This window comes from Mesoplodon bidens (assembly GCF_964165515.1).
Source record: "Mesoplodon bidens genome assembly, chromosome: 6".
Lineage (NCBI taxonomy): Eukaryota > Metazoa > Chordata > Mammalia > Artiodactyla > Ziphiidae > Mesoplodon > Mesoplodon bidens.
In genome coordinates, this window is record NC_138162.1 from 59,814,820 (window position 1) to 59,838,196 (window position 23,377).

The 23,377-nt window shown below is 44.4% G+C and overlaps 1 protein-coding gene across 4 annotated transcripts in view; it reads right to left on the reverse strand.

Moving 5' to 3' along the window:
* ACER2 (alkaline ceramidase 2) overlaps window positions 1-23,377 on the reverse strand; it is a 51,135-nt gene that overhangs the window by 12,087 nt on the left and 15,671 nt on the right. Inside the window, exons 2-6 of one of the 4 annotated variants that reach the window (XM_081237453.1) lie at window positions 22,099-22,315; window positions 19,759-19,984; window positions 11,164-11,278; window positions 10,142-10,283; window positions 2,254-2,391 (exon numbers count right to left, since the gene is read on the reverse strand). In XM_081237453.1, the coding sequence (XP_081093579.1) occupies window positions 2,254-2,391; window positions 10,142-10,283; window positions 11,164-11,278; window positions 19,759-19,803 (440 nt within the window). In that variant the 5' untranslated portion in view covers window positions 19,804-19,984; window positions 22,099-22,315. Of the gene's footprint in view, window positions 1-2,253; window positions 2,392-10,141; window positions 10,284-11,163; window positions 11,820-18,778; window positions 19,000-19,758; window positions 19,985-22,098; window positions 22,316-23,377 lie in introns of those variants that run through there. The other 3 variants (XM_081237454.1, XM_081237452.1, XM_081237451.1) reach the window with 3 other exon arrangements.

Sequence of the window (23,377 nt, forward strand, 5' to 3'; positions counted from 1 at the left end):
GTTTTCTGTTGACTAATTCCGGATGCTTTTCGCCGAGTGCTGCTTTCAGTTGGTCTAACTGGGAGCAGTATCTGTTGGAATTAATCGTTTGGTTTTCCAGAAGGAGCTCATAATATGGGACTCCCTTCCAATCCCACCATATACACAACATCACCTTCTTTGGATGAAGGTGTGGTTGGTCGTGGTTCATTTCGCTTGCCCCACGATCTCTTCCATTCCACATTATTGTACAGCATCCACTGTTCATTGCCCGTCACAATTTGTTTTAAAAATGGAAGGTTTTCATTACGTTTAAGCAGAGAATCGCATGCAGAAATACAGTAAAGAAGGTTCTTCTCGCTTAACTTACGTGCAACACAAACATCAAAGCCATGAACTTATATAACCAAGGTGGTACAAATGATTTTCAACGCTTGATTTGGATATTTTGAGTATGTTGGCTATCTCCCTCATGGTATAACGTTGACTGTTCTCAATTAACGTCTCGATTTGATCACTATCAACTTCACCTGGTGTACCTGAATGGGGAGCATCATCCAGTGAGATATCTCCAGAACGAAACTTCACAAACCCTTTTGACATGTTCGATCAGTCACAGCACCTTCTCCATACACTGCACAAATCTTTTTTTTGCATTTTGGTTGCATTTTTACCTTTCTTGAAATAATAAAGCATAGTAAGCCAAAAATGTTGCTTTTTTTCTTCCATCTTCAATATTAAAATGGCTACAAAAATTCACCAATTTTAATGCCGTTTTTAAAATTTATTTTTGGCTGCGTTGGGTCTTGGCTGCTGTGCATGGGCTTTCTCTAGTTGCGGCGTGCAGGGACTACTCTTCGTTGTGGTGCGCGGATTTCTCATTACGGTGGCTTCTCTTGTTGCAGAGCACGGGCTCTAGGCGTGCGGGCTTCAGTAGTTGTGGCTCGTGGGCTCTAGAGCGCAGGCTCAGTAGTTGTGGCACACAGCCTCAGTAGTTGTGGCACATGGGCTTAGTTGTTCCGCAGCATGTGGGATCTTCCCGGACCAGGGCTCAAACCCGCGTCCCCTGCGTTGGCAGGCGGATTCTTAACCACTGCGCCACCAGAGCAGTCCCGATAAGTGGTTTTTTTAAGTGCACGCTAATATGACAGCTGTCACATACAATCTAACAAAATTGTTTTGAATGAAGTTAAAGACAACTAAGTACTACTAGAGCCATCTTATGGAAAAAAACGAATGAAACTTTTGGCCAACCCAATAATTGTTTTCCAAAGAGCTTTAAGATCTGTTAGTGTTCTGAAATGGGTCTCTTACTTCCCAGGTCCGTGAAGGCTACTCAAAGCCGACAAGACAAGACAGGACAGAGTCTTTCCATTGCCAGCCAGCAAGTTTAAGTACCTCTTCAACCACCTTTGACCCTGCCTGGTATTGCTGATAATCAAAACAACACCCAGAGGCAAAGCAATGGAAGGAAATATATACGTTTCCACTCAAAACAAAGACTGAGAGAAAGCTGATAACGCATTACACAGAAAAACTCTCACTAAGGTAGACAAATATAAGACTTCAATTAAGAGCATCTATGTCCCTGACCATGAGTCATGAGTTAAAATGGATGTCTACAAGTGAGTGCAGAGAAAAAGAAGCATTTTCAAAGAGTATTACAATAAGGGCAGTGGTTGGGTTGTGTTTTAATTGGGGCTGAATAAGACAGTCATAAACACACAAGAGCTAAACTAAAATGTTTCTGGATATCAACCTGAACTCTGCACATACAACTTCCCACAAGAAAATGCTTATGCCAACAGCAAAGGCTTTACCTGATAGACTGTAAGAAACTAAGTCTCAGAGAAAGTAGCAGTGCTGCTTTGTATATAGACATTCATTTCTTTTTCCTTCTGTGTGTAAATGCAATAGCCTCTCTAGGACTTTGCTTTCCTCCTTATTCTTATCACATGAGCACATCTGTTCTCCTTTCTACAGAATTAACTCTAGGCAGCTTGGTCTAGGTACTCACCAGGTCCTTGAGATGTTCCTCCTAAGCTAGCTTTGAACCATTGGGATGCATTGCATACACTGCTCCCCTCTTTCTGAAAATGAGATCATTAACATTTTGGACCAAACCAGGCAACTTGATGCTAATCCAAAAGTCAGGAACTACTCTTTGTGAGGGGTAACTCCTCTTCCACATTCAAGGGCAGTAAAAGAACCAGGAGCTGGTTTGCTCCTATCCCAGGGACAGCCTCAGGACCAGGCAGGAAGACCTGCACCCACCTCCTTAGCTCGGCAACAAGCAGCGCTGTGCAAGGAACCCCCAGGGTCATCAGAGAGATGTTGTTGATGGCAGGCTTGACAAACGCCAGGCACGTTGTAACTGCAGACAGGACGCAGACCACCGCCTTGAATCTGCCCCTACATGGGTAAAAGCAAACCAAATCCATTAGCAAAGGAGGTCGTGTTGGTTTGTTGAATGCTGGCAAAGTACGGGCACTGCTGATGGGACTGCAAGCTCAAAAGACATTCTGCACTAAGTACCAGGAACCTAAAAACCATTCTCACGCACTGGCTCGGTTATTCTAGGAATTTATCCTCAGGAAGCAATAAGAAATTTTCAAAATATTTAGCCATGAAAATGGTAAAATTAAAATCAACCTAAATCCCTAAGGGTGAGATATAAATACTTGATTTTTTTTAGTGGCATTTCTCTGTATGTTTTTTTCAGCATGTTTTTTTTCTCTGTATGTTTTTTTCAGCATGTTTTTTTCTCTGTATGTTTTACAGCATGATTGGGCAAACTCTCTCTGTAAAGGGTCAGATAGTAAATATTTTAGGTTTTGCAGGTCACAGGGTCTCTGCCTCAGCTACTCAACTCTGCCACTGTGGACAGCAAGTAAGCAAATGGGCATGGCTATGCACCAATAAAACTTGATTTGCAAAAACAGGCAAGGGGCCCATCTGGCTGAAGAACATAGTCTGCCAACCCCTGTTCTACAAGGTGAACATGTATGACCTTTATAAGAAAAACAGAGACCATTTACAAACCATAAAACTTCCTCGATTAAAAGAAAAAAATGCCCTATGTGTCTAGCACACAAAAGTCTAAAATTCTAGTGTCTATATTTACTGACAATCCAGTCTAGTATGCATTGGAATTTTTTTTGTTTGTTTGTCTTTTTCGGTACGTGGGCCTCTCCCGTTGCGGAGCACAGGCTCCAGACCCGCAGGCTCAGCGGCCATGGCCCACAGGCCCAGCCGCTCCACGGCATGCGGGATCCTCCCAGACCGGGGCACGAACCCGCGTCCCCCGCATCGGCAGGCGGACTCTCAACCACTGCGCCACCAGGGAAGCCCTGCATTGGAATTTTGTGTTAGGTTTTCGACATGACAAATCTTAGAAAAATAACCCATACCATCCTTACACCCTTCAGTGAAGGTGCTTTCGGTAGCAAGATCTAGAAGTGGCGACGTGACCCTGGACATGCTCCTTCTTCCCTCCCTGGGACTCCATTTCCTTATCTATAAATTTCCTGTCTAGTCTGGACTAGATGATCTCAAAGGCCATATCCATGACTGAAATTTAGGGGCGCATGATTTTCCTGAAGTTTCTGTTATTCCTCATTAGCACAATTTACTTTGGCCAAGAGCCCTGGAAAGGGTCACAGTTAGGAAGCTAATCTGAACGAAATTCCATTATAAAGAAATCAAAGTGCATTGAAACCTTCAAAATACAAATGGATCTCTTAAAGAGGAACACCACTTATCATCAAGGCACAGGAAATCGTTGATCAAGCTGCCAACTTTCTGACTGGAATGAACAGGAACTGTAGCCCTGAACTTCAACCAGAGGGAAAATATATGTATATGGGAAAGGATCCAGGCAGCAAATCCTCAGGAGAACCGTGTTCTTTTCCTGGCCTTGGCCGGCATCCTTCAGCTACCGGATAAAAGTCTGCAACTCAGCCTGAGGACGGCAGCGTGACAGGCCCCAGCCCCAAGCATGCGCATGGCCCTTGGGGACCCACGGTAACTCTGTTACTGGGTTTGAGGTTCTGTGACACGTCAAGGCTTTTTTGCCTTTTAGACTGCATAAACACATAATCAGATACTTCCAAATTGCATCATCTCTCTGTATCCAATGGTTTAGGACTCAGGCTTAGGACGCGGAGAGCAACATGAGACCCACCATGTTCACATTCTGCCTCCATCACTTAGCAGTGCTGGGGTCTTTGGCAAGTCACTAAAACTCCCCAGGCTTCAGGTGTTCCGTATGGAAATCAAGACACTGGCCCCATGGTGTTCTTACAAGCATTAAAGCACTCAACACAGAGCCTGGTACGTGGTGTGTGCTAATAAAATCTATTATTTCTGTTATCATGACCATCGTTTGAGAAGAAATGTTATTTTACATAACATCACTGTTGATAACATCACATGCAGGGAAAAGCTGACTGAGCTGGTGCTGCAATCAGCAAAGGCTCTATATAGTTCTGCCGAAGAGTTCAAAGGCAACAAGCTTGACGAAACATGCTTTCTCTAAGGGGAACGTGGGCAGACACCTCCCTACCACTCCCCAGAGGCTGTGGAGGAATGCACTTCTGGAAGGCAGCTTAACCAATGAGGACATCGTGTGAATGCACGATTCTGCAACCAGCAGAAGTCAACAGAGGTCACCAGCCGACCCCACAGTCACCAGAGGCCCTGGGGACAGAGGGAGCTAGAAATATCCGGGAAGCAAGGGGTCCCCATCGGGTGTTTTCTAAACAACACTTACTGTGGCCTCTGTTCCTGTTTTCAACTTTCCAGCCCATTATGGGCTCAAACTGAACACAAGGTCAGGGAACCCTTAGCACCCCTTCTTCCTGTATTCCCCAAACCAAAATCTAGCAACCAAATACCATCATCATAATATTGTTATAATAATGCTGTTACTGTTCTTATCATTAGCTACCCTTTAAAGCAATGGTTTTCAGCCCTATCAGGCCCTGAGCTCCTTTTTTATATCAAATGTTTGGTAATGCCCCCTTTACTCTTCTGAAATGAAATGGAATTTATGGATGATAAAACCTCCCATCACTGGGGCCATCAAAAACATGTCCTTAAACTTCCCAGATGGCCTGCATGGGATAGAAATGTCCCTGGCTAAGATCCCCTGCTTTAAACTCCCCTTTAAGACTAAAATATAACCTATTTAGAACAAGCCCCTGATACTCACAGGACGCCAGCATTTGGTCCTGGAAGGTCCACCCCCGTCATTTTCTAAGGAACTGATACAGCCCAGAGAGTCTGAGATGGAGGCCCCAGGTTATCCAGGCAGAGAGAGAGCAGGAGAGCCAAACCTCAGCCTGCAACCTTGCTATTCAGGATTCAAAAAATGAACTGGATCATAAAGTGAGGGCTGTCCCTACATTTTGTAGATGCAACATCATGAAAACCAAGATAAATTCTTTAGAAAATGGATACAATTAGCCTACAAAAGGTCTTTTTCTCAAAACAAAAATGTCAATTTTTGGTGTTTTTTTTTTGCGGTACACGGGCCTCTCACTGTTGTGGCCTCTCCCGTCGCGGAGCACAGGCTCTGGACGCGCAGGCTCAGCGGCCATGGCTCACGGGCCCAGCCGCTCCGCGGGATGTGGGATCTTCCCGGACCGGGGCACAAACTCGTGTCCCCTGCATTGGCAGGCGGACTCTCAACCACTGCGTCACCAGGGAAGCCCCAAATTATTAACAACAGTCAACAGCTGAGTGTATATCCTGACAATTCTTCAGACATTCCAGGCAAGATGAAAGACAGCCCTTTTAAAAAAAAATCTCACCAATTACTTCTATTTACATATGAACTTTGATAACTTCCCTGCTGTTCTAGATATCTTTATCTTCAAAACTCTTACCTGTATTAGCCATTCATAAAAACTCCTAGCATTTAGTGAGTCTTTACTCTGTAAGACACACTATATTATACACTTGATATGATTTTCCCGTATATTTCTAACCCCAAGGTAGATACTTTTACTATCTCCACTTTACAAATGAGCAAAATGAGGTACCAGAGCTTAAAAAAAAAAAAAAAAAAACTGGATTGTTATTAAAATCCGTATTTGTCTGATCCAAAGTCACTTAGCCAACACATTCTCCCCTCTCTTCTCTAGAAATCTCACACTGGAACCACTCCTAATAGGTTTTTAGAAATATTCCAGCCAAGTCTAGATCACTGAAAAAAAAAGGGGGGGCGCGACTGAGGGGAGACAAATGTTAACTATCGTGTAAGTTCAGGCAGTTAAAACACACACTCCCCAGTCTCCAGAATTCCTGGTTTTGACCCGAAGTCTTTGGTCTGGCCTGCCATTCCACTGCAGAGCTGCCACCTGTCCCCACATCATGGGTGGTGAAGCCCACACAGAGGGGTTTGGCCTTCTGGCCTTCTTGCTCTCCCCACCACTGGCAAATTGAAGGCCAACAAATAGAGCTGAAATCCTTATTTACAGTGAGCTATAACATGCACCTTTTCTTTCTTTGCCTGTTAAAATTAGCAATGTTCATTCTCTCCTTCAATTGGTATGCACATCTCAGAAATGCTGGGCAGAAATTTCCACATGCCGTTGGGAATAACGGAAGCTAACCTGAAGCACTGACCATGTTCTTAGTACTCGACAGGGTGCTCTGCAGGATCGTCTCCCAAGAACCCTGAGGTGAACCCATGAGTCACCTAATTCTACAGATGAGGAAACAGAAAGTTAAAGAGTCAAGACAAGTTATACAGTTTGTAAGCAGGGAAGCTAGGAATCAAACCCAGATGGGTCTCCAAATATATAGACATATAGGGTGCTCAGTGCCTCCAAAGGACTCTCCCCAAACTGAAGGCAGAGAGTTCACATCTTCACCAGAGACAGGCTGCAGAGTGCTGGTGATGGAAGAGTCCCGGGTGGTCACAGACCTCCCTGCCTCAAAATGTGTTTCATTATTAAAGTCGGTAAGTTTTCATTACTACAGCACTGCCCCATTTTCTTCTCTCCTGCACCCACCAAGAGACAAGAAAAGAAAAAGATTCTCTATTGTGAACACATTAAAAACTGTCCAGTGGAATTTCAAATCCAGGCCTCCAGAGCACCACAAACAAACAAAACCCTTATTCCCATTTTGTCAGCTTCTCACTCAGATCCCAGGACTTGAACAATCAGATCTAAGAGCAAAATGGTTCCTCAGCTCTCAACCTAATGCACGTGTGCTCAGGGAAAGCATGGAGGTGACTGGTGGGCACCTTCTGAGACCACAGAAAAGGCCAAAAGGTAAGGGGTGTGTCTCTCAGGCAGAGGCAAAAAGTCCCCACTGGCCAAGCCACTTCGTGCCCCTGCCCGAGTGGCACCTACCTCCACCCCTGCCCTCACCCCTGCCCTACCTCCCAGGGCTTTCTGATTACCCCCCAGTCATTCTCCTGAAGCTGAACAAGGAAACAAGACACACAACTGAAACACAGCAGGTTGGCTTAGGCTATTTCCGGTTTCTATTCTGGAGAAGGTCTCAGCACGATGGAGAACATATTTCATCTAAGACCAGGAACACCCTCCTTTTCGCTTCTACTTGTAAACAGCTGCTCTCTCTCATTTTTTGATAAATAACCTCTTGAGGATACTTCTATCTGCTCAATGGTTATTTAGAGATAATACTATTTAATTCAAATCCTGCTGCCCAGGATGAAGATTGTACAGCTAATCCATTTAAAGTATGTTTTCTTGGGATTCCCTGGCAGTCCAGTGGTTAGGACTCAGTGCTTTCACTGCCGGGGCCCAGGTTCAATCCCTGGTCAGGGAACTAAGATCCTGCAAGCCATGCGGTGTGGCCAATAAATAATGTTTTCTCCCTACCTCATTTAATAATGCATTTTTTAGGATTAAAAATTAACATATGCTTGTTTTAAAAAAAATTGTAAAACAGTACAGATTAAAGGTAAAAGTGAAAGTTCTCTCTCCACCCCAATTCCTAAGAATAGCCAATGGTAGTAGTTGCTGTCCTCATCCTCTCAGGCATGTTTGTGCATATACAAAGACATATACTCAAAAAGAGTCTTCATTCATTCTAAAATTAGGGTGTTACACACACAGTTCTACAATGTGCTTTTTGCAGCCAGCATGTTTCACTGACACTCCTCCACCTCTAACCATACAGAACAGCCTGCATCTCTAATAGCTGCATTGCTCCTATTCCCACTCAGGGTACCAGGAAAACTATAATGAACTCTTTTATTTTCCTGATATAGCTCTTCCATGGGCACACACAGCTTGCTTGATTGAATCCATATTTCTGGAATGCTTATCTATCTCTCTCTCTCTATATGTATATATATATTTTAACTAAACAGTGTGTACAGAGAAACATATGAGTAATGAGCTCTGGGAGAATTTCTCATCTTTATGATGCTGACTCTTCTGTTACTTCAGATATTAAGAAGAGTGCCTCAGAAAGACCTTCTCTGACCAAACTCTAAATCAGCACCCCAAGTCACCACTACCCCCTTACCAGCTTCATTTTTCATCATAGCACTATCACACTCTAACATAATATTATTTATGTGTTTGTTTGTTGATTCATAATCTCTCCAACTTCAGTGTAAGCTCATCAAGGGCAGAGACATTTTATAACCTAGTGCCTAGAAAACTTCATAGTAAATAGTTCATGGTAAATAGTAAGTCCAAAAAATAGTTACTTGATAAATAACCATATAAGAATAACACAGTGGGGCTTCCCTGGTGGCGCAGTGGTTGAGAGTCCGCCTGCCGATGCAGGGGACACGGGTTCGTGCCCCGGTCCGGGAGTATCCCATGTGCCGCGAAGCGGCTGGGCTCGTGGGCCATGGCTGCTGGGCCTGCACGTCCGGAGCCTGTGCTCCACAATGGGAGAGGCCACAACAGTGAGAGGCCCACGTACAGCAAAAAAAAAGAATAACACAATGGATATTAAAATGCATCCCTTCCTGAAATACTGGATTTCCAGCTTGAAGGGGGGTGGGTGGGGTGTGTGTGTGTGTGTGTGTGTGTGTGTGTGTGTGCGTGCACGCGTTTTGGTGTGTAGCTCTCATCAGAAGCAATACTGACACAATTTGAATATTATCTATAGCTCCAAGAACCAGTTCCTCAGTGTGGATTCTACTGTGAACATTTAAAACTAGTGGAGTTGGGTGGGACTCAGGAAATATTATAGCAGGAAATCAAAGGTCTTTGAACTACCATTCAGTCTTTTCTCCTCCCCTGAAAATCCTTCTAGTTTTGCTAGTACCAATAAGGGGGATATTTGACTTTTTGTCCTAATGTCAGATAACTTCTTCCCCAAGCATATTAAAATTACCTTTTTTATCTGGCAGTTTGTTTTTGGTCTGACAGTATAATCAGTGGATATTAAATAAGTATATGAGGGCTTCCCTGGTGGCGCAGTGGTTGAGAGTCCGCCTGCCGATGCAGGGGACGCGGGTTCGTGCCCCGGTCCAGGAAGATCGCACATGCCGCGGAGCAGCTGGGCCCGTGAGCCATGGCCGCTGAGCCTGCGCATCTGGAGCCTGTGCTCCGCAACGGGAGAGGCCACAACAGTGAGAGGCCCGCGTACCGCAAAAAAAAAAAATAATAAGTATAAGTATATGATAAGCTCATCACTAGGTTAAGACTCAATAGGGTGTGATTTTTCTCTTTTTTTTCTAATTTATTTTATTTTCGGCTGCATTGGGTCTTTGTTGCTGCGTGCAGGCTTTTAGTTGCGGTGAGCGGGGGCTACTCTTCGTTGCGGTGCACGGGCTTCTCATTGCAGTGGCTTCTCTTGTTGTGGAGCACGTCTCTGGGTGCGCGGGCTTCAGTAGTTGTGGCTCACGGGCTCTAGAGTGCAGGCTCAGTAGCTGTGGTGCACAGGCTTAGCTGCTCCATGGCATGTGGGATCTGCCTGGACCAGGGCTCAAGCCTGTGTCCCCTGCATTGGCAGGTGTATTCTTAGCCACTGCACCACCAAGGAAGCCCTTTTTTCGTGTGTGAGTGATTTTTCTTGATATATATTGGGTTGGCCAAAAAGCTCGTTCGGGATTTTCCGTAAGATGGAAAAACCCGAACGAACTTTTTGGGCAACCCAATACGTCGTTATATTGGGTACCGCACCTAGTAGTAAATGCAAAAATTTAGTACAAGCTTACCTGTCATTCCGAAAGATCTTTGGTAGATACCTTCTGGGGAACCACATGGCCAGAGCACACATCAGAACCCAAAGGATTGCAAGTTCATCAAGCATCTGACCCAGGAAACTAAGGGTTGCATGGAAGTAGACGGATCCAATTCCTAGAATCAATTACAACCAAAAAAAAAAAAAGGTCACATAGAAGAACAGACTCACAAACTCAATACACTGCTTAAGGATAGCCCTTTCACAAACAGCAATGACCAGGTCACTCTATCTCTCTGAGAAAAGAAACTGAAGGAAGAAACTCACACCACCTAGGCATGCAGACTTCAAGTCTAGAAAGAGGATTTGAAGAAGGCCCCAAACACCAGCACATCAGATCTTTTTTTTTTTTTAACATCTTTATTGGAGTATACTTGCTTTACAATGGTGTGTTAGTTTCTGCTTCATAACAAAGTGAATCAGTTATACATATACATATGTTCCCATATCTCTTCCCTCTTGCGTCTCCCTCCCTCCCACAGATCTTTAATAACTGCACAAACACACTCTGTCTTCATCCACCTGTTCATGGGAACAGGCAGTAAATAAAAGTCAACATTCTCTCACTGTTAAGAATTCCCAATCTGCCTGTGGAAGGAAATGAAAATTATACAAGTATTTCCCAGAATAATGAAGAATCAAACATTTGATCCTTCATTTGTTTTCTTTTTTTTCTTTTAGTCCATTAGAAACCACAGTTTCATCAGACTTCAATTGTTTCACATGACTTTCTTCAGAAGTTCACAGAAAACTGCACTGGCACAACACCAATAGCTATTACATAAGTGAATTCTCAAACGCAATTGTGATAACTATGGTCAACCTTGTTATCAAGCCCAAAAGAGTCCTCCTTTTGGCATCTAGCAAACAACATAAAAGTTTGCTAAGACGTCAGAATGACTTTGGTTTACAAAGCATAATGTTCAAAGGGGTCAGGGAGTGTACAGAATTCCATTTCCTCCCTTTCAGCCCATGCTTGCAAACGAATCCACTTACCCACTACAACTAACAGAGTCCATATTAAGTAGATGCCACTGTTGAAGCATGTTGCATATTGACGAAACAAGCACATGCAGATGGGCGGTAAAATGAAAAACAAGACGTTGCTGATCTGGGGGGAGAAAATGTAAAACGAAAAGATGAATATTAAGTAAAAGGGCAAAAAGTAAAGCAGCTTGTTCCCAGTATGTCCTTTGCAAATGGAGATGAATGAGGCCATACATCTTTTTTTAACCAAAAAAAAATTGCACAACCAGGAAAACTCACAACTTCTTTAATAACCCTTTAGGGGGCTCCTTCCTGCCTCTTTCTTTTTTTTTTTTTTTTTTGGCTGTGTTGGGTCTTCGCTGCTGTGCACAGGCTTTCTCTAGTTGCCACGAGCGGGGGCTACTCTTCTTTGTGGTGCGCGGGCTTCTCATTGTGGTGGCTTCTCCTGTTGCAGAGCACGGGCTCTAGGCGCCCAGGCTCAGTAGTTGTGGTGCATGGGCTTAGTTGCTCCGCAGCATGTGGGATCTTCCCGGACCAGGGCTCGAACCCGTGTCCAGACCAAGGAAATCAAAACTAAACAAAATGCATCACAAACTCCAGAACTTGAGGTGTAGTACAGGTAGGAATTGGCAACAACAGTAGCTAACGCATGCCTCTGTCACCATCTGGGAACAAGAGGGGATGGGAATGACAGTCTTTAGAAAGGGGAGAAGGACAGAGTGGGAGAGAAATAAAGAGAGGACAAGACCTTTGGTCAGGGGTGCGATAGACGCAAGGCTGCTGCCTTTGGTTAAAGTTCAAGACTGAAATCCCTCGTGGGGCTGCATCCTTCTGGAGAAGGGGGTACCTTGTTCTAGTTGGCCCATTCTGGTGGGGACCTTTTCCTCTTTCCCCGCTAGGAGCCCTCTGAGCTACTGGTGACCCTGGGCGAGAGTCTGGATAAGTGGCCTCAGCTGTCCCAGGTGGTATGCAGTCTCCAGACTTGGAAATATAGCCAACTCTCATTTATTTACTAAGAAGCAGAGAAGGAAGAATCAGGACAAGGGTCTATGTATTATCACAGGCTTTAACTTTCCTTGGAATCATTTAAAGAATCAGAGATCTTAAAGAAAAAAATCAGAGATCTTTAAGAGTTAAAATGAGAGATCTTAAAGATCATTTGCTTTACAAGGGGATATAATTAAGGGCCCAGAAAGGCTCCCAGGCTGGCCAAAGTCAGAGAGGCAGTCACCCACAGAGCTGAGGCCAGCATCCAGCCACTCCTTCCACTGCCCCAAGCTGATGTTTTTTCACCTCCAACCCACCCAACCACATTCTGACCTCCTTGGCTTCATGCCTCAATGGGCATCTAAAAATTCTGAATTGCATCACACACTGTGCACCTGTGACCTTTATGTGATTTAAACACGGCTCTCCTTTTTGTTAAACACAGAAGTAGGAGGAATAAAAGGAGGTGACGGGGAGAAGAGGGAGAAATATGGAATTGTTATACTATAAGTAACTTTCTCCTTTCACGTACATGAATGTGTTCTCCGTGTAAGAAAGAGAATACATTACAAAACTAAAGTCTTCCTTTCTATCCTCCTCCCTGGAGATATCCCCTATGCTCAGATTCACAATCTTCAATTTCTTTGCATTTATGTGAATACATATATATCATATATTACAACATTATCATTCTGCAACTTCCTCTTCTCATTCGACAACATGCCTCGCAAAATTTTTCATCTTAGCTCACAGAGCTTTATCACACTTGCTGTAAGTGCTGCAGACAGCAGTAGTTTATTGAGCCATTCCCCAGTGGGAGGCGCACCAATTTGCAGCCTCACCTACAATGCCAGGGAATAAATATAACACAGCTTTTTCCCCCAGTACAGTCATCCCTCTATCTGTGGGGGATTGGTTCCAGGACCCCCTCAGATACCAAACTCACCTGGATGCTCAGGTCTCTTTATATAAAATGGCATAATATTTGCATATAACATACACACATCCTCCTGTATACTTTAAATCATCTCTAGATTATGTATAATACCTAATACAGTGTAAATGCTATGTAAATAGTTGTAAATACAGGGACTTCCCTGGTGGTGCAGTGGTTAAGACTCCACGCTCTCAATGCAAGGGGCCCGGGTTTGATCCCTGGTCAGGGAACTAGATCCCACATGCATGCCACAACTAAGGAGCTGGCGAGCCGCAACTAAGGAGCCCACCTGCCACAACTAAGGAGCCCACCTGCTGCAACTAAGACCTGGCGCAACCAAATAAAAATAAACAAAAAAAATTGAAGCTGTAAATACAATGTAAACACTATGTAAATAGTTGCCAATGTACAGCAATTCAACTTTTGCTTTCTGGAACTTTCTGGAATTTTTTTTTCAAATCCACAATTGATTGAATCCACAGATACAGAACCATGGATACAGAGGTCCAACTGTATATGTTTATTGCCTCAAGTTCTCTCAATCTCCTTTGCTTCAGCCAGGTGCAACTATCTATGGCCAAGCTGCTCCTTAAAAGGCTTTTTCAATCTATGTTACCACTAGCAATGTACACAATAACCTTTAAATGTATTTACACACTAGTCACAAAAACGTGAGGTCATTTATTACACCTGCAGTAAAATTATGATACCTCAAATATTTTTAATGCCCACATTAGGGAGTTCAATTTAGAAGCATCATTTTAACAGTCCTAAATAACACTGAAATCACATTATTGCTTCTGCACAGCCCATCTACCAGTGCCTGCTGGTCTCCACCATGCTTTTTAAAGACATCAATCTATGGGGACTTCCCTGGCGGTCCAGTGGTTAAGACTTCGCCCTTCCAGTGCAGGGAGGGCGAGTTTGATCCCTGATCAGGGAACTAAGATCCTGCATGCCACGTGGTATGGCCATAATTTTTTTTTCAATTAAAAAAAAAAAAGACATCAATCTATGAAAAGGAAAAGACCAAATAAGAGGGAGACGCTCCCCAAGACAAAAAGAGGAAGGAACTCCTAAAGAAATACGGAAAAGCAAACAAGTCATTGGTAAAAGACAGATTCATTTGTTGAAAGACAGATTCAATGGCTCCATGTCTACTGAGAAATGAAACTTCCCCTCAAAGTTGTGTGGCTCACTAAAGTTGAATAGTTCAGCCAAGGGGTATTTTTTAAAGCCTATTGTTGGATTATCCTTTGGAGAATTGGTTTGTTCAATGCCTGCAGAACAGATTTTTTTTTTTAATCAAAAGGAAACCACAATTTTAAAATTTATTATTTCCTTAGAAATTTCCTCATTCTATGAATTCCTACCAGCCATTTGTACCAAAATAATCTCAGGAACACACTGCAATCTCATCCTGACGCATGTGATTGTGCACTTTCCCAGACAGAGGGTAAACACTGACAAAGCAACAGGCTGTAAGTTTTTCTGAAGAGCAAGTTCATAAACAGCTAGGGGCATTACCCTGGCTGAGTAGACTGTCTATGTATCTTAATCGTACGCAGATTCCTAACTATCCATTCCATTGCTCCCTTTCTGCCTCTGGAATGGCCAACTGTCCTGGTATGCCTGGCACTGAGGAGGGTTTCCAGGACATGGGACTTTCAGTTTTAAAAATGGGCAAGTCCCAGGCAAACCAGGACAAGTTGGTCACCCGACTCAGAAGCCTTCCTGCAAAATTCCCCACCCCACCTCCACAGTACACCAACCCCCAGCAGAGTACTAATAACACCTCAGTGACTTGTACATACCTCTCCTATGGTCCTCACCACCCAGATGACTGTTTGCAGGTCTGGTCTCTGTGATAGGCACACAGTTGCCCAGCAAATGGGTGGGTGGATGGGTGGGTGGGTGGGTGGGTGGGTGGGTGGATGGAGAGCCTGATAGATTGACTGATGGATAACTCTGCCCTACAGATAGTGGGATGTGGGCTTTGGCATATAAAGAGAACTCTACTTATCTTGACGATTGGGGGCAGAGCGGATTAGGAGAGGTGACAGATCATGGACTGATTTTAGGCATATATTTTGCTTCAAGACTTTTTTCCAGCACCAGATGATTTCCTTCTGCCCCCTTGAGTCCCCAACAGAATTCCCAAAGGCCAAGCTCGGTGATCAAAAGGCAGGCATACCCCCCTTTTCTCCAAATCTGCTAGGTCTGGAGTCTTTCTCTTTAGTGTGACTGGGCCTTAAAACTTAAAACGGAACTCAATTCAATACAACTGTATTTAGAAGAAACAGTGCAAAAGCAAAAGACTGTGTAAGGGCATGATGTGTTCTTGAAAGAGATATTTGGGCTTGGCTGATGCAAAGGACAATGGCAAAATTTGAGGCAATGGAGATTTTCAGGGAGCAAAAGCAAAATGCTCTGTACTCTCAAACATAGCCAGTGGGAACACAGATCAGAGTACTCTCTCTGGTGGACCATTAAGCAACAATTATCAGCCTTCGAAGTAAATACTCCCCTCCACACAGCAATTTCCTATCTAGAATTAGTACTTGGAGAAGTACATCCAGATGCCTATTTGAGGATATTCACTGCATCACTGTTCAGAAACCAAAATGAAAACAATAAACAGAAACTGCCTTAAATGTCCACCAATAATGAATTGACTGGTTTAATAAGTTATGGTCAATCCATTAAATGGAATACTGTATAGACATTGTGAAGAGGAAGATAATTCTATATGATCTGATATGGGATTATCTCCAAGACAAATTGGGGGAAAAAACCAAGGTGCAGAAGAGTTTCTGTAGTATGATCTCAATTGGGTTGTGGTGTGTATATACACGTTGCACACATATCTTTTATGTTTACACAAATACACGTGTTTTTTGCATGCTTATAAAATGTCTGAAAAGACACAGAAGGGTATTTTTCGTTTTATAACTTGCCTACTTTTATTTATTTTTTTTTACCATGATCATGTTGTTACTGTAATAATAAACAACAATAGCAAAAAACTACTTTAAGGGACTTCCCTGGTGGTCCAGTGGTTAAGACTGCACTTCCATTGCAGGGGGCCCAGGTTCAATCCCTGGTTGGGGAACCAAGATCCCGCATGCCACACAGCTCGGCCAAAAAAAAAAAAAAAAACACTACTTTAAACAAAACTTTTTTTCCCCATATCAAACACCATGATTAGCCTAGAGATCAAATGGTCCCAATGCAGGAGTTTTAAGTTAAAGAACGACTGAACAATAAATAACTGTACCATGCTAAATAAATAAATCTAAAGTAGCTACAACGGCATTTGCATCTTCAAGAGCAGGATCAAATGGATCGTCCAAGTTCTGACTCTAGTTCTGCCATTTTCTTGACCTTAGCAAGTTGCAAAATCTTTCTAGACCCCAGTTTCCCCCTTTACGAAGAGGATGTAATAAATAGCAACCACTGCTGAGGGTGACTGTAGAGTGCCCAGCAGAGCTTCAACACACAGCGAACAACTAGTGGTAGCCAGGAGTAACTGAAGTTGCAGTAGTGATGTGCTACTGCCAAGCTCCATTAAGAAGGTTCTAGATCCCCCTCCCAGTCTTCTCCTGATTTTACATCTTAATTCCTTCAAATTTTTTCTCAAAATGAGTAATGATTATTATTTTCTTGTAAAGTGGATAATGAGGCCTGCTGCCTTGCTATGAGGATTTAATGAGATGTTTGTCACCAAGTAATAGCTCGATGTCTTCCTTAATACAGGCGTAAGATAAGCAAGGGTTTGTCCTATGATGAGGATCAGAAAATAACTAGGACATGAGAAGAAGAGGTGGAAACGTTTTTTTGGTAAACTCTTTGGATCGACACTCTACAAAGTTTGAGGGCCAACTACTTCTCTGAGACCCTCAATCTCTCCACTTTGCTAAAGCAAATTCTGCGGTTTACAAGTATTCCAAAGAATTAGGTTTGCCAGGGAGACCAGCAGAGCTAATCAGCCACAGACACTGCAGCTGAAGATCAACAGCTCATTTCTAAAAGACTTTGGCACTCACTACGAAACACCTCCAATGGGACTAGATTAAAAGTTAAGACAAAATAAGGTCTCCCCATCATACAACACTCTGGGGCTTTTCAAGGCAGACCCAGAGCAGCTATACACTAACATTTTTGGCCAAATAACCAGGCCTGACTCAGCTGGCCTCAGACTCCACAGATAATTACCTTGCTGGGTGTGTGAGAACCTGTCCCCAAGCTGTCATTTCTTCATTAACTCTGGTGAAATCCTTAGTAGTACTCTCCACTTACAAGTGGAGAAACTGAGTTACTGCCGTTGAAAGCACCCAGCCCTGCTCCAGTTCATCCTCTGAAGGCACCTGTCCACACCTGATAGCATGCTTTGCTTTGAAACAGGTTGTACAATAGGTGAAGGGTGGCCACCTTCACTGACTGCATCTGTCACAGCAACTAGGGACAGCAGAGGGCCAGGTTTCCTTGAGGAATTAATCCAGTCATGAAAAAAGGAGGAACGTTTGCTGGGAGGGCAACAATGGATTTCAGCACTGAGGGGAGGGAGAGTGCAGGCTCTGGATTGTGGCCCCAGCCATGCCAGAAATGTGCGCAGAGCAGCTCCCCTCTGGAGAGCTCAGTTTGCTCATCAATGAATAGGAGAGGAACTAGCTCATGGGAGATCCTTCCAGGCAAGGAGTATTTGACTCAAGCCAACGACATTCTCTACAGCAAATCAAAGGGGGAAATCCTAAAGAACAATCTCAAATTCACAGCGACCTTTAAGCCGGGAGTTCCTGTTTTCCATGTTAGAGCAGTGAAATGAAAAGCCACAGAAATGACCATGCAAAGCCTCACATTTTGGTACCAGAATCCTGAGGCATGGGCATAGCAAAAAGAAGAGGCATATCCTTCCCAACTGCTGGCTTTCTCTCCCACAAAGACTAAAAGCACACAGGATTCTGCAGTGGGGAAGTTTCGTCTTGCCCACGTCTAGAGACCTAGGCAAGTCCAGAAAACACGCACACGATCCCTCCCAAATTTCCCTTTCACTTCCCAGGCTTAATAACTGAAGAATGCACAGGCCTGGGGGAGCTGAACTCGGGGCTGGTGTGAAACTCCGTACTAAAGGCAAGGAAATAAGAACTCTTAGCAATTAACTTGATTCTAGCCCAGAGTAACTCGACCTATTATTGGTGTACGCTTGGGGCGGGGCCAACCTTCGGAGTGGGCCCTACCTCAGAGACCTGACGGGAGGTCTCCCCGTTTCCCCGGACTCCTAGAGCAGGTGCTCAGGGCAAAAACGTACAATGCGACCCAAGTGCGTCACTCCACAGACATCCTAAGGGACGAAGGGAGTAATCCTGGAGGGTTCACCGCCCCCAGTGACCCAAACTGGAAGAATGGGCTGACACGGAGCACTGGCTCCGGGACAGGTGAGGACCAAACAAGACAATAGAGCCATCAGAAAGAAATGACTTAGAGGAGGATGAGCCCAGATGTCGGCGATAGGGACAGGAGAGGAGGACAGATGGAGAACTGGAAGGCGCACAGGGGAGGGGGCGTGGGTCGACTCTGGCCCTGGAGCGAAAGTGCCCCAGATGTACGCACAGACCCAGGTCCAGGCTCCAGGCGCGGCGGCGCTTAGGGACAGCCCCCTCCCGCGAGCCCGGCTGCCATCCCCACTCCCGCACTCCGCACCGTGTTGTAGAACTCGGCAATGGCAGGCACGATGGTGTAGTTGTCCTCGCACCAGTCCACCTCCGAGCTGCCAGCCCGCAGCTGGTCCCACCAGTGCGGGGAACTCATGGTCGCTCTGGGGCATTGGAGCAGCTGCTCCCGCAGCCGAGAGGAGGCCAGAGCTGCTGCTGGAAACCAACGGCGGTGGTGGCAGCAGCGGCGGCGGCTTTATGCACCACGGGCAGCCGCCGGATGTGGCGCCTCCTGGGCCGGCCTCTCGGGGCTCCGCTCTGTCGCGTAAGACGTGACTGGCTCGCAGACCCCTCCCTCGGCTCCGCCCCCTGGGGGAGCCCGCGGGACCTTGAGCCCCGGCCACGCCCACGCCGGAGGCGGGATGCGTGGGGGAGGGGAGAGTGGGGGGGAGAGTACCTGTCTCCTCCTCCCTCATCCCTGGACGCGTCTGTTGCCAGCAGGTGGCAGAGGCCTTGATTGGCCTGCCCACGCCCACCTTGCGGCTCAGACTTGCAGGCGCCCCCTACCCCAGTTGCGCAAAGAGCGCCAGAGCCCGCCCTGGCAAAAAATTGAAAACCCAGAAATTAAGAAACCCAGGAGGACCCGGCCCCTACGAAATCGTGGCAGCCTTTGCTCGGACTTGCCTGCATGTCGGAGAACATGTTCCGAGTGCACGTGGCACGCACTCACGGCCGAGAAAAGCCCTCAGTCCCTCCGGCTTGGTGCGTTGGGCTAAGGCAGGAAGACCTTGGCGTCTGCAGTGGAGCCGAGGACTCTCCCACACAGCCTCTACCACCCACACCTGGGTAGAGCGCTTCTGCAGTTTTGAATACTTTCCTGCCCTCGGTCCCGTGGACTCCAGTATTAGAATGTAGTCTTCGTTTACACGTAGGGTCAAACTTCAGCTATCCAAGAGATGCAGTGTGGCTGGTATGACACCTCCAGAACATCCCAGGTACAAGAGATGATGACAGGTATATTGCACTTACTATGGGCCAGGCGCTGTTTGAAGAGCTTCCGAGTGTGTCACTCATTTAGTGCTCCCAGAGGGGATCCTGCAAAGTGGGTTCTATCAGCAATGCCATTCCAGCTAGTAAGTGTCAGGGCTAGAAATAAAATTCAGGATGATCTCAGATCTGCTCATCACTGCTTTGCTTTTGCTGCTGTAACTATTCTGTAGTTTCTAAACCAAAGCTAATCTGGTTCCAGCGATTCCTGAAGAAAGAGAAAGGCTGTCATTTTGGTTTTGGTCATAGCTCTGGTCCTTCTTCCTTGGGCAGTTCTAGGATTCCAGGTCAAGATGGCAGTGGCAGAATAGGCCCTGGTCAGGTGACTGTCACTAGGATCTCTTTGCTCCAGCCGTCATGGTACCCAGAAGGCCAGAACCTCCCCAGAGGCTGACCTCTCTCTGGCTTGACAGTCCCCTTGGACCCTGGCTGGTGTTCCAATGCCTTATGCCCCCAGTGTCCTTCTTCCACAGGTACTTGCACAGACACTCACTTGTCTTCCCAGCTCTCTATCACTGGCAGAAACTGCAAGGCCCACTCCTCTCCTAGTCTCCAGGAAATCGAGCTTTCTCTGCCCAGAACCAGACCACACTCCTCCTTTCAACTTTGTCCCAACTCCTATCCTGTCCTCTTCCTAAACAGCCAGTTCCACTGTGTCCTGAAATTCAGGACCCAGTCACCTTCTCTTAAGGTCAGAATTACCCAGATCTGCGGGATACCCAGTGTGAGCTGGCCGCTGAAGTGGGAGGAAGAAAACATTTCCCACAGACACAAAAGAAAAGTACATCAGTTAATTTCTCAGTGTCTCACAGTGCTACACCAACTGCCCAACAATAGTTCTCCATGTTAAGGTTTTACTCCTTCTAATATTTTAGGTGGAAATGTGTTCATATTCATTAATTCTGATGGTGTAAAACACACCATCATTTCATATGCCAGTGGCTCTCAGAGTGTGAGATCCCTTTCAAGTCAAAGCTCATTTCCTATTAACACTATGACATTATCTGCCATTTTTGCTCTCATTCTCTCACCAGTGTACACTGAAGTTTCTCAGAGGCTGTGTTGTGTGATGGCATTATCTCTCTGATAGCTAATGGAACGTGTACTTGTGTATTCTTCAGTATTGAAAGTCTCTGTGTAGGGTGTGGAGAAAAAGGAATGTAAGTTGGTGCCGCCACTATGGAGAACAGTATGGAAGTTCCTTAAAAAACTAAAAATAGAACTACCATATGACCCAGCAATCCCACTCCTGGGCATATACCCAGAGAAAACTATAAAAGACACATGCACCCCAACATCCACAGCAGCACTATTTACAATAGCTAAGGCATGGAAGCAACCTAAATGTCCATCGACAGATGAATGGATAAAGAAGATGTGATGTATATACACGATGGAATATTACTCAGCCATAAAAAAGAATGACATAATGCCATTTGCAGCAACATGGATACACCTAGAGATTATCATGCTAAATGAAGCCAGATAGGGAAAAGCAAATATCGTATGACATCACTTATATGTGGAATCTAAAAAAAAAAATACAAATAAACTTATTTACAAAACAGAAATAGACTTACAGACATAGAAAACAAACTTATGGTTACCAAAGGGGAAAGGGGGGAGAGGGATTATTAGAGGGAAATTAGGAGTTTGAGATTAACATATACACACTACTATATATAAAATAGATAACCAACAAGGACTTACTGTATAGCACAGGAAACTATACTCAATATATTGTAATAATCTATAAGAGAAAAGAATATATATATCTAAATCACTTTACTGTATAACTGAAACTCACACAACATTGTAAATCAACTATACTTCAATAAAAAATAAGTCTGTGTAAATTTCTAATATGGTAAATATAGATAGATATTACTACATAAACAAAAGTTCTTTATATTCCTTAATTTTTGAGCATTAAGAGTCCTCAGATCAAAAATGTTAAGAGCTGCTATTAAAAAGAAAGATACTCCCAATTAAATCATTTGTAAAAGATTTTTTATCATTTAGAATTTTAAAATAATTATTGAATGAGAGCTTTTTAGATGTATACATACATCGTTATACCTCATTCTTGTGCCCACACAAAAAGGAAAATATAAGCAAAATAAATTCATTAAGGAATTCCTATAGTCTCTTCACACACAGAATCTCTATTCTTCTGAATCATTTTTTGACGCAAAATTGTTGATGTCCATAATTACCAGGTGCTGGTGATGCAGCATTTTAAAGAGTACTTCACTATTGTTTGCTTTCAAGCCACTAACATCTCATGTACACCTTTTAATGCTGGCACATTCTTGATCTTACCTGAAGGTGTCTACAGAAGGTTTTCAGACAACAGGCAGCATGTTTCTTTTCCAGATGGTCCTTATACAACTCGTTGATGGAAACATGGAGATTACAGTTGCCAAGTCTTCCCACCAGGAATAACCACTGAGTTTGTGTGTGTTCAGGCAATGACAAAACATCTCAGTTGTCACCTGACCAACCATGATTATAAAATGCCATTCATTGTAAGATGAACCTGAAATTCAGAGATGTTACAATGCAGAACAGTGTGAGTTTTAACATCAATGAAATTTGGAATTTGCTGGATATTATTCATTCTTCAAGTCCTGCTAAGAGAATGATAGGGAGTTTTCCTCCTACACGGGAACTCTTACTGTCAGTGACAGTTCTGTTTCAAAATCAAAGCTGACCCCTTGGGTTCCGTCTAATTAAAACTGAACAGAGAGACGGTGCTCAAGCCAAAAGCCATTGGTGAGCAGCATGAAGGATGCAAGTTACATTACTCCAAATATGCCTGTGTCGGTCTTCTTGGAAGCGTTTTAACAGTTTTCTGATGTTTTCATCCACTCTCTCCATTCCTAACATTTTTTCAATGAATATAACCTTAGTCAATTACCTAATGATAGGTCATGATGTTAATTTTTTTATATAAATTTATTTATTTAATTTATTTATTTTTGGCTGAGTTGGGTCTTCATTGCTGTACGTGGGCTTTCTCTAGTTGCAGCGAGCGGGGGCTACTCTTCGTTGTGGTGCGCGGGCTTCTCACTGCGGTGGCTTCTCTTGTTGCGGAGCACGGGCTCTAGGCATGCAGGCTTCAGTAGTTGTGGGACACAGGCTCAGTAGTTGTGGCTCGCGGGCTCTAGAGCACAGGCTCAGTAGTTGTGATGCACGGGCTTAGTTGCTCCGCGGCATGTGGGATACTCCCGGACTAGGGCTTGAACGCATGTCTCCTACACTGGCAGGTGGATTCTTAACCCCTGCATCACCAGGGGAGCCCCATGATGTTAATTTTGAAATGGACTTATATTAAGAGTATGTTGCCTTAGCAACTACCATTAATGGTTTAATACAAAATCTGATATCTGGAGTAAAAAGAGCTTGGGGAGAGTTGGGGTAAGGATGGGGGGCTGACAGCAGAGAACAAGGTGCTGCTGAGTTCTGACGATAACTTTGCTTCTGGTGCTTTTGGTCTAAAGGTGAGTCAGTGATAGAGATCTAGGAGAGAGCAGTTTTGGAGAACTGCCCTTGCAGGGAAGTCTGGATGCCAGCATCTTCTATTTTTACAGAATTTATA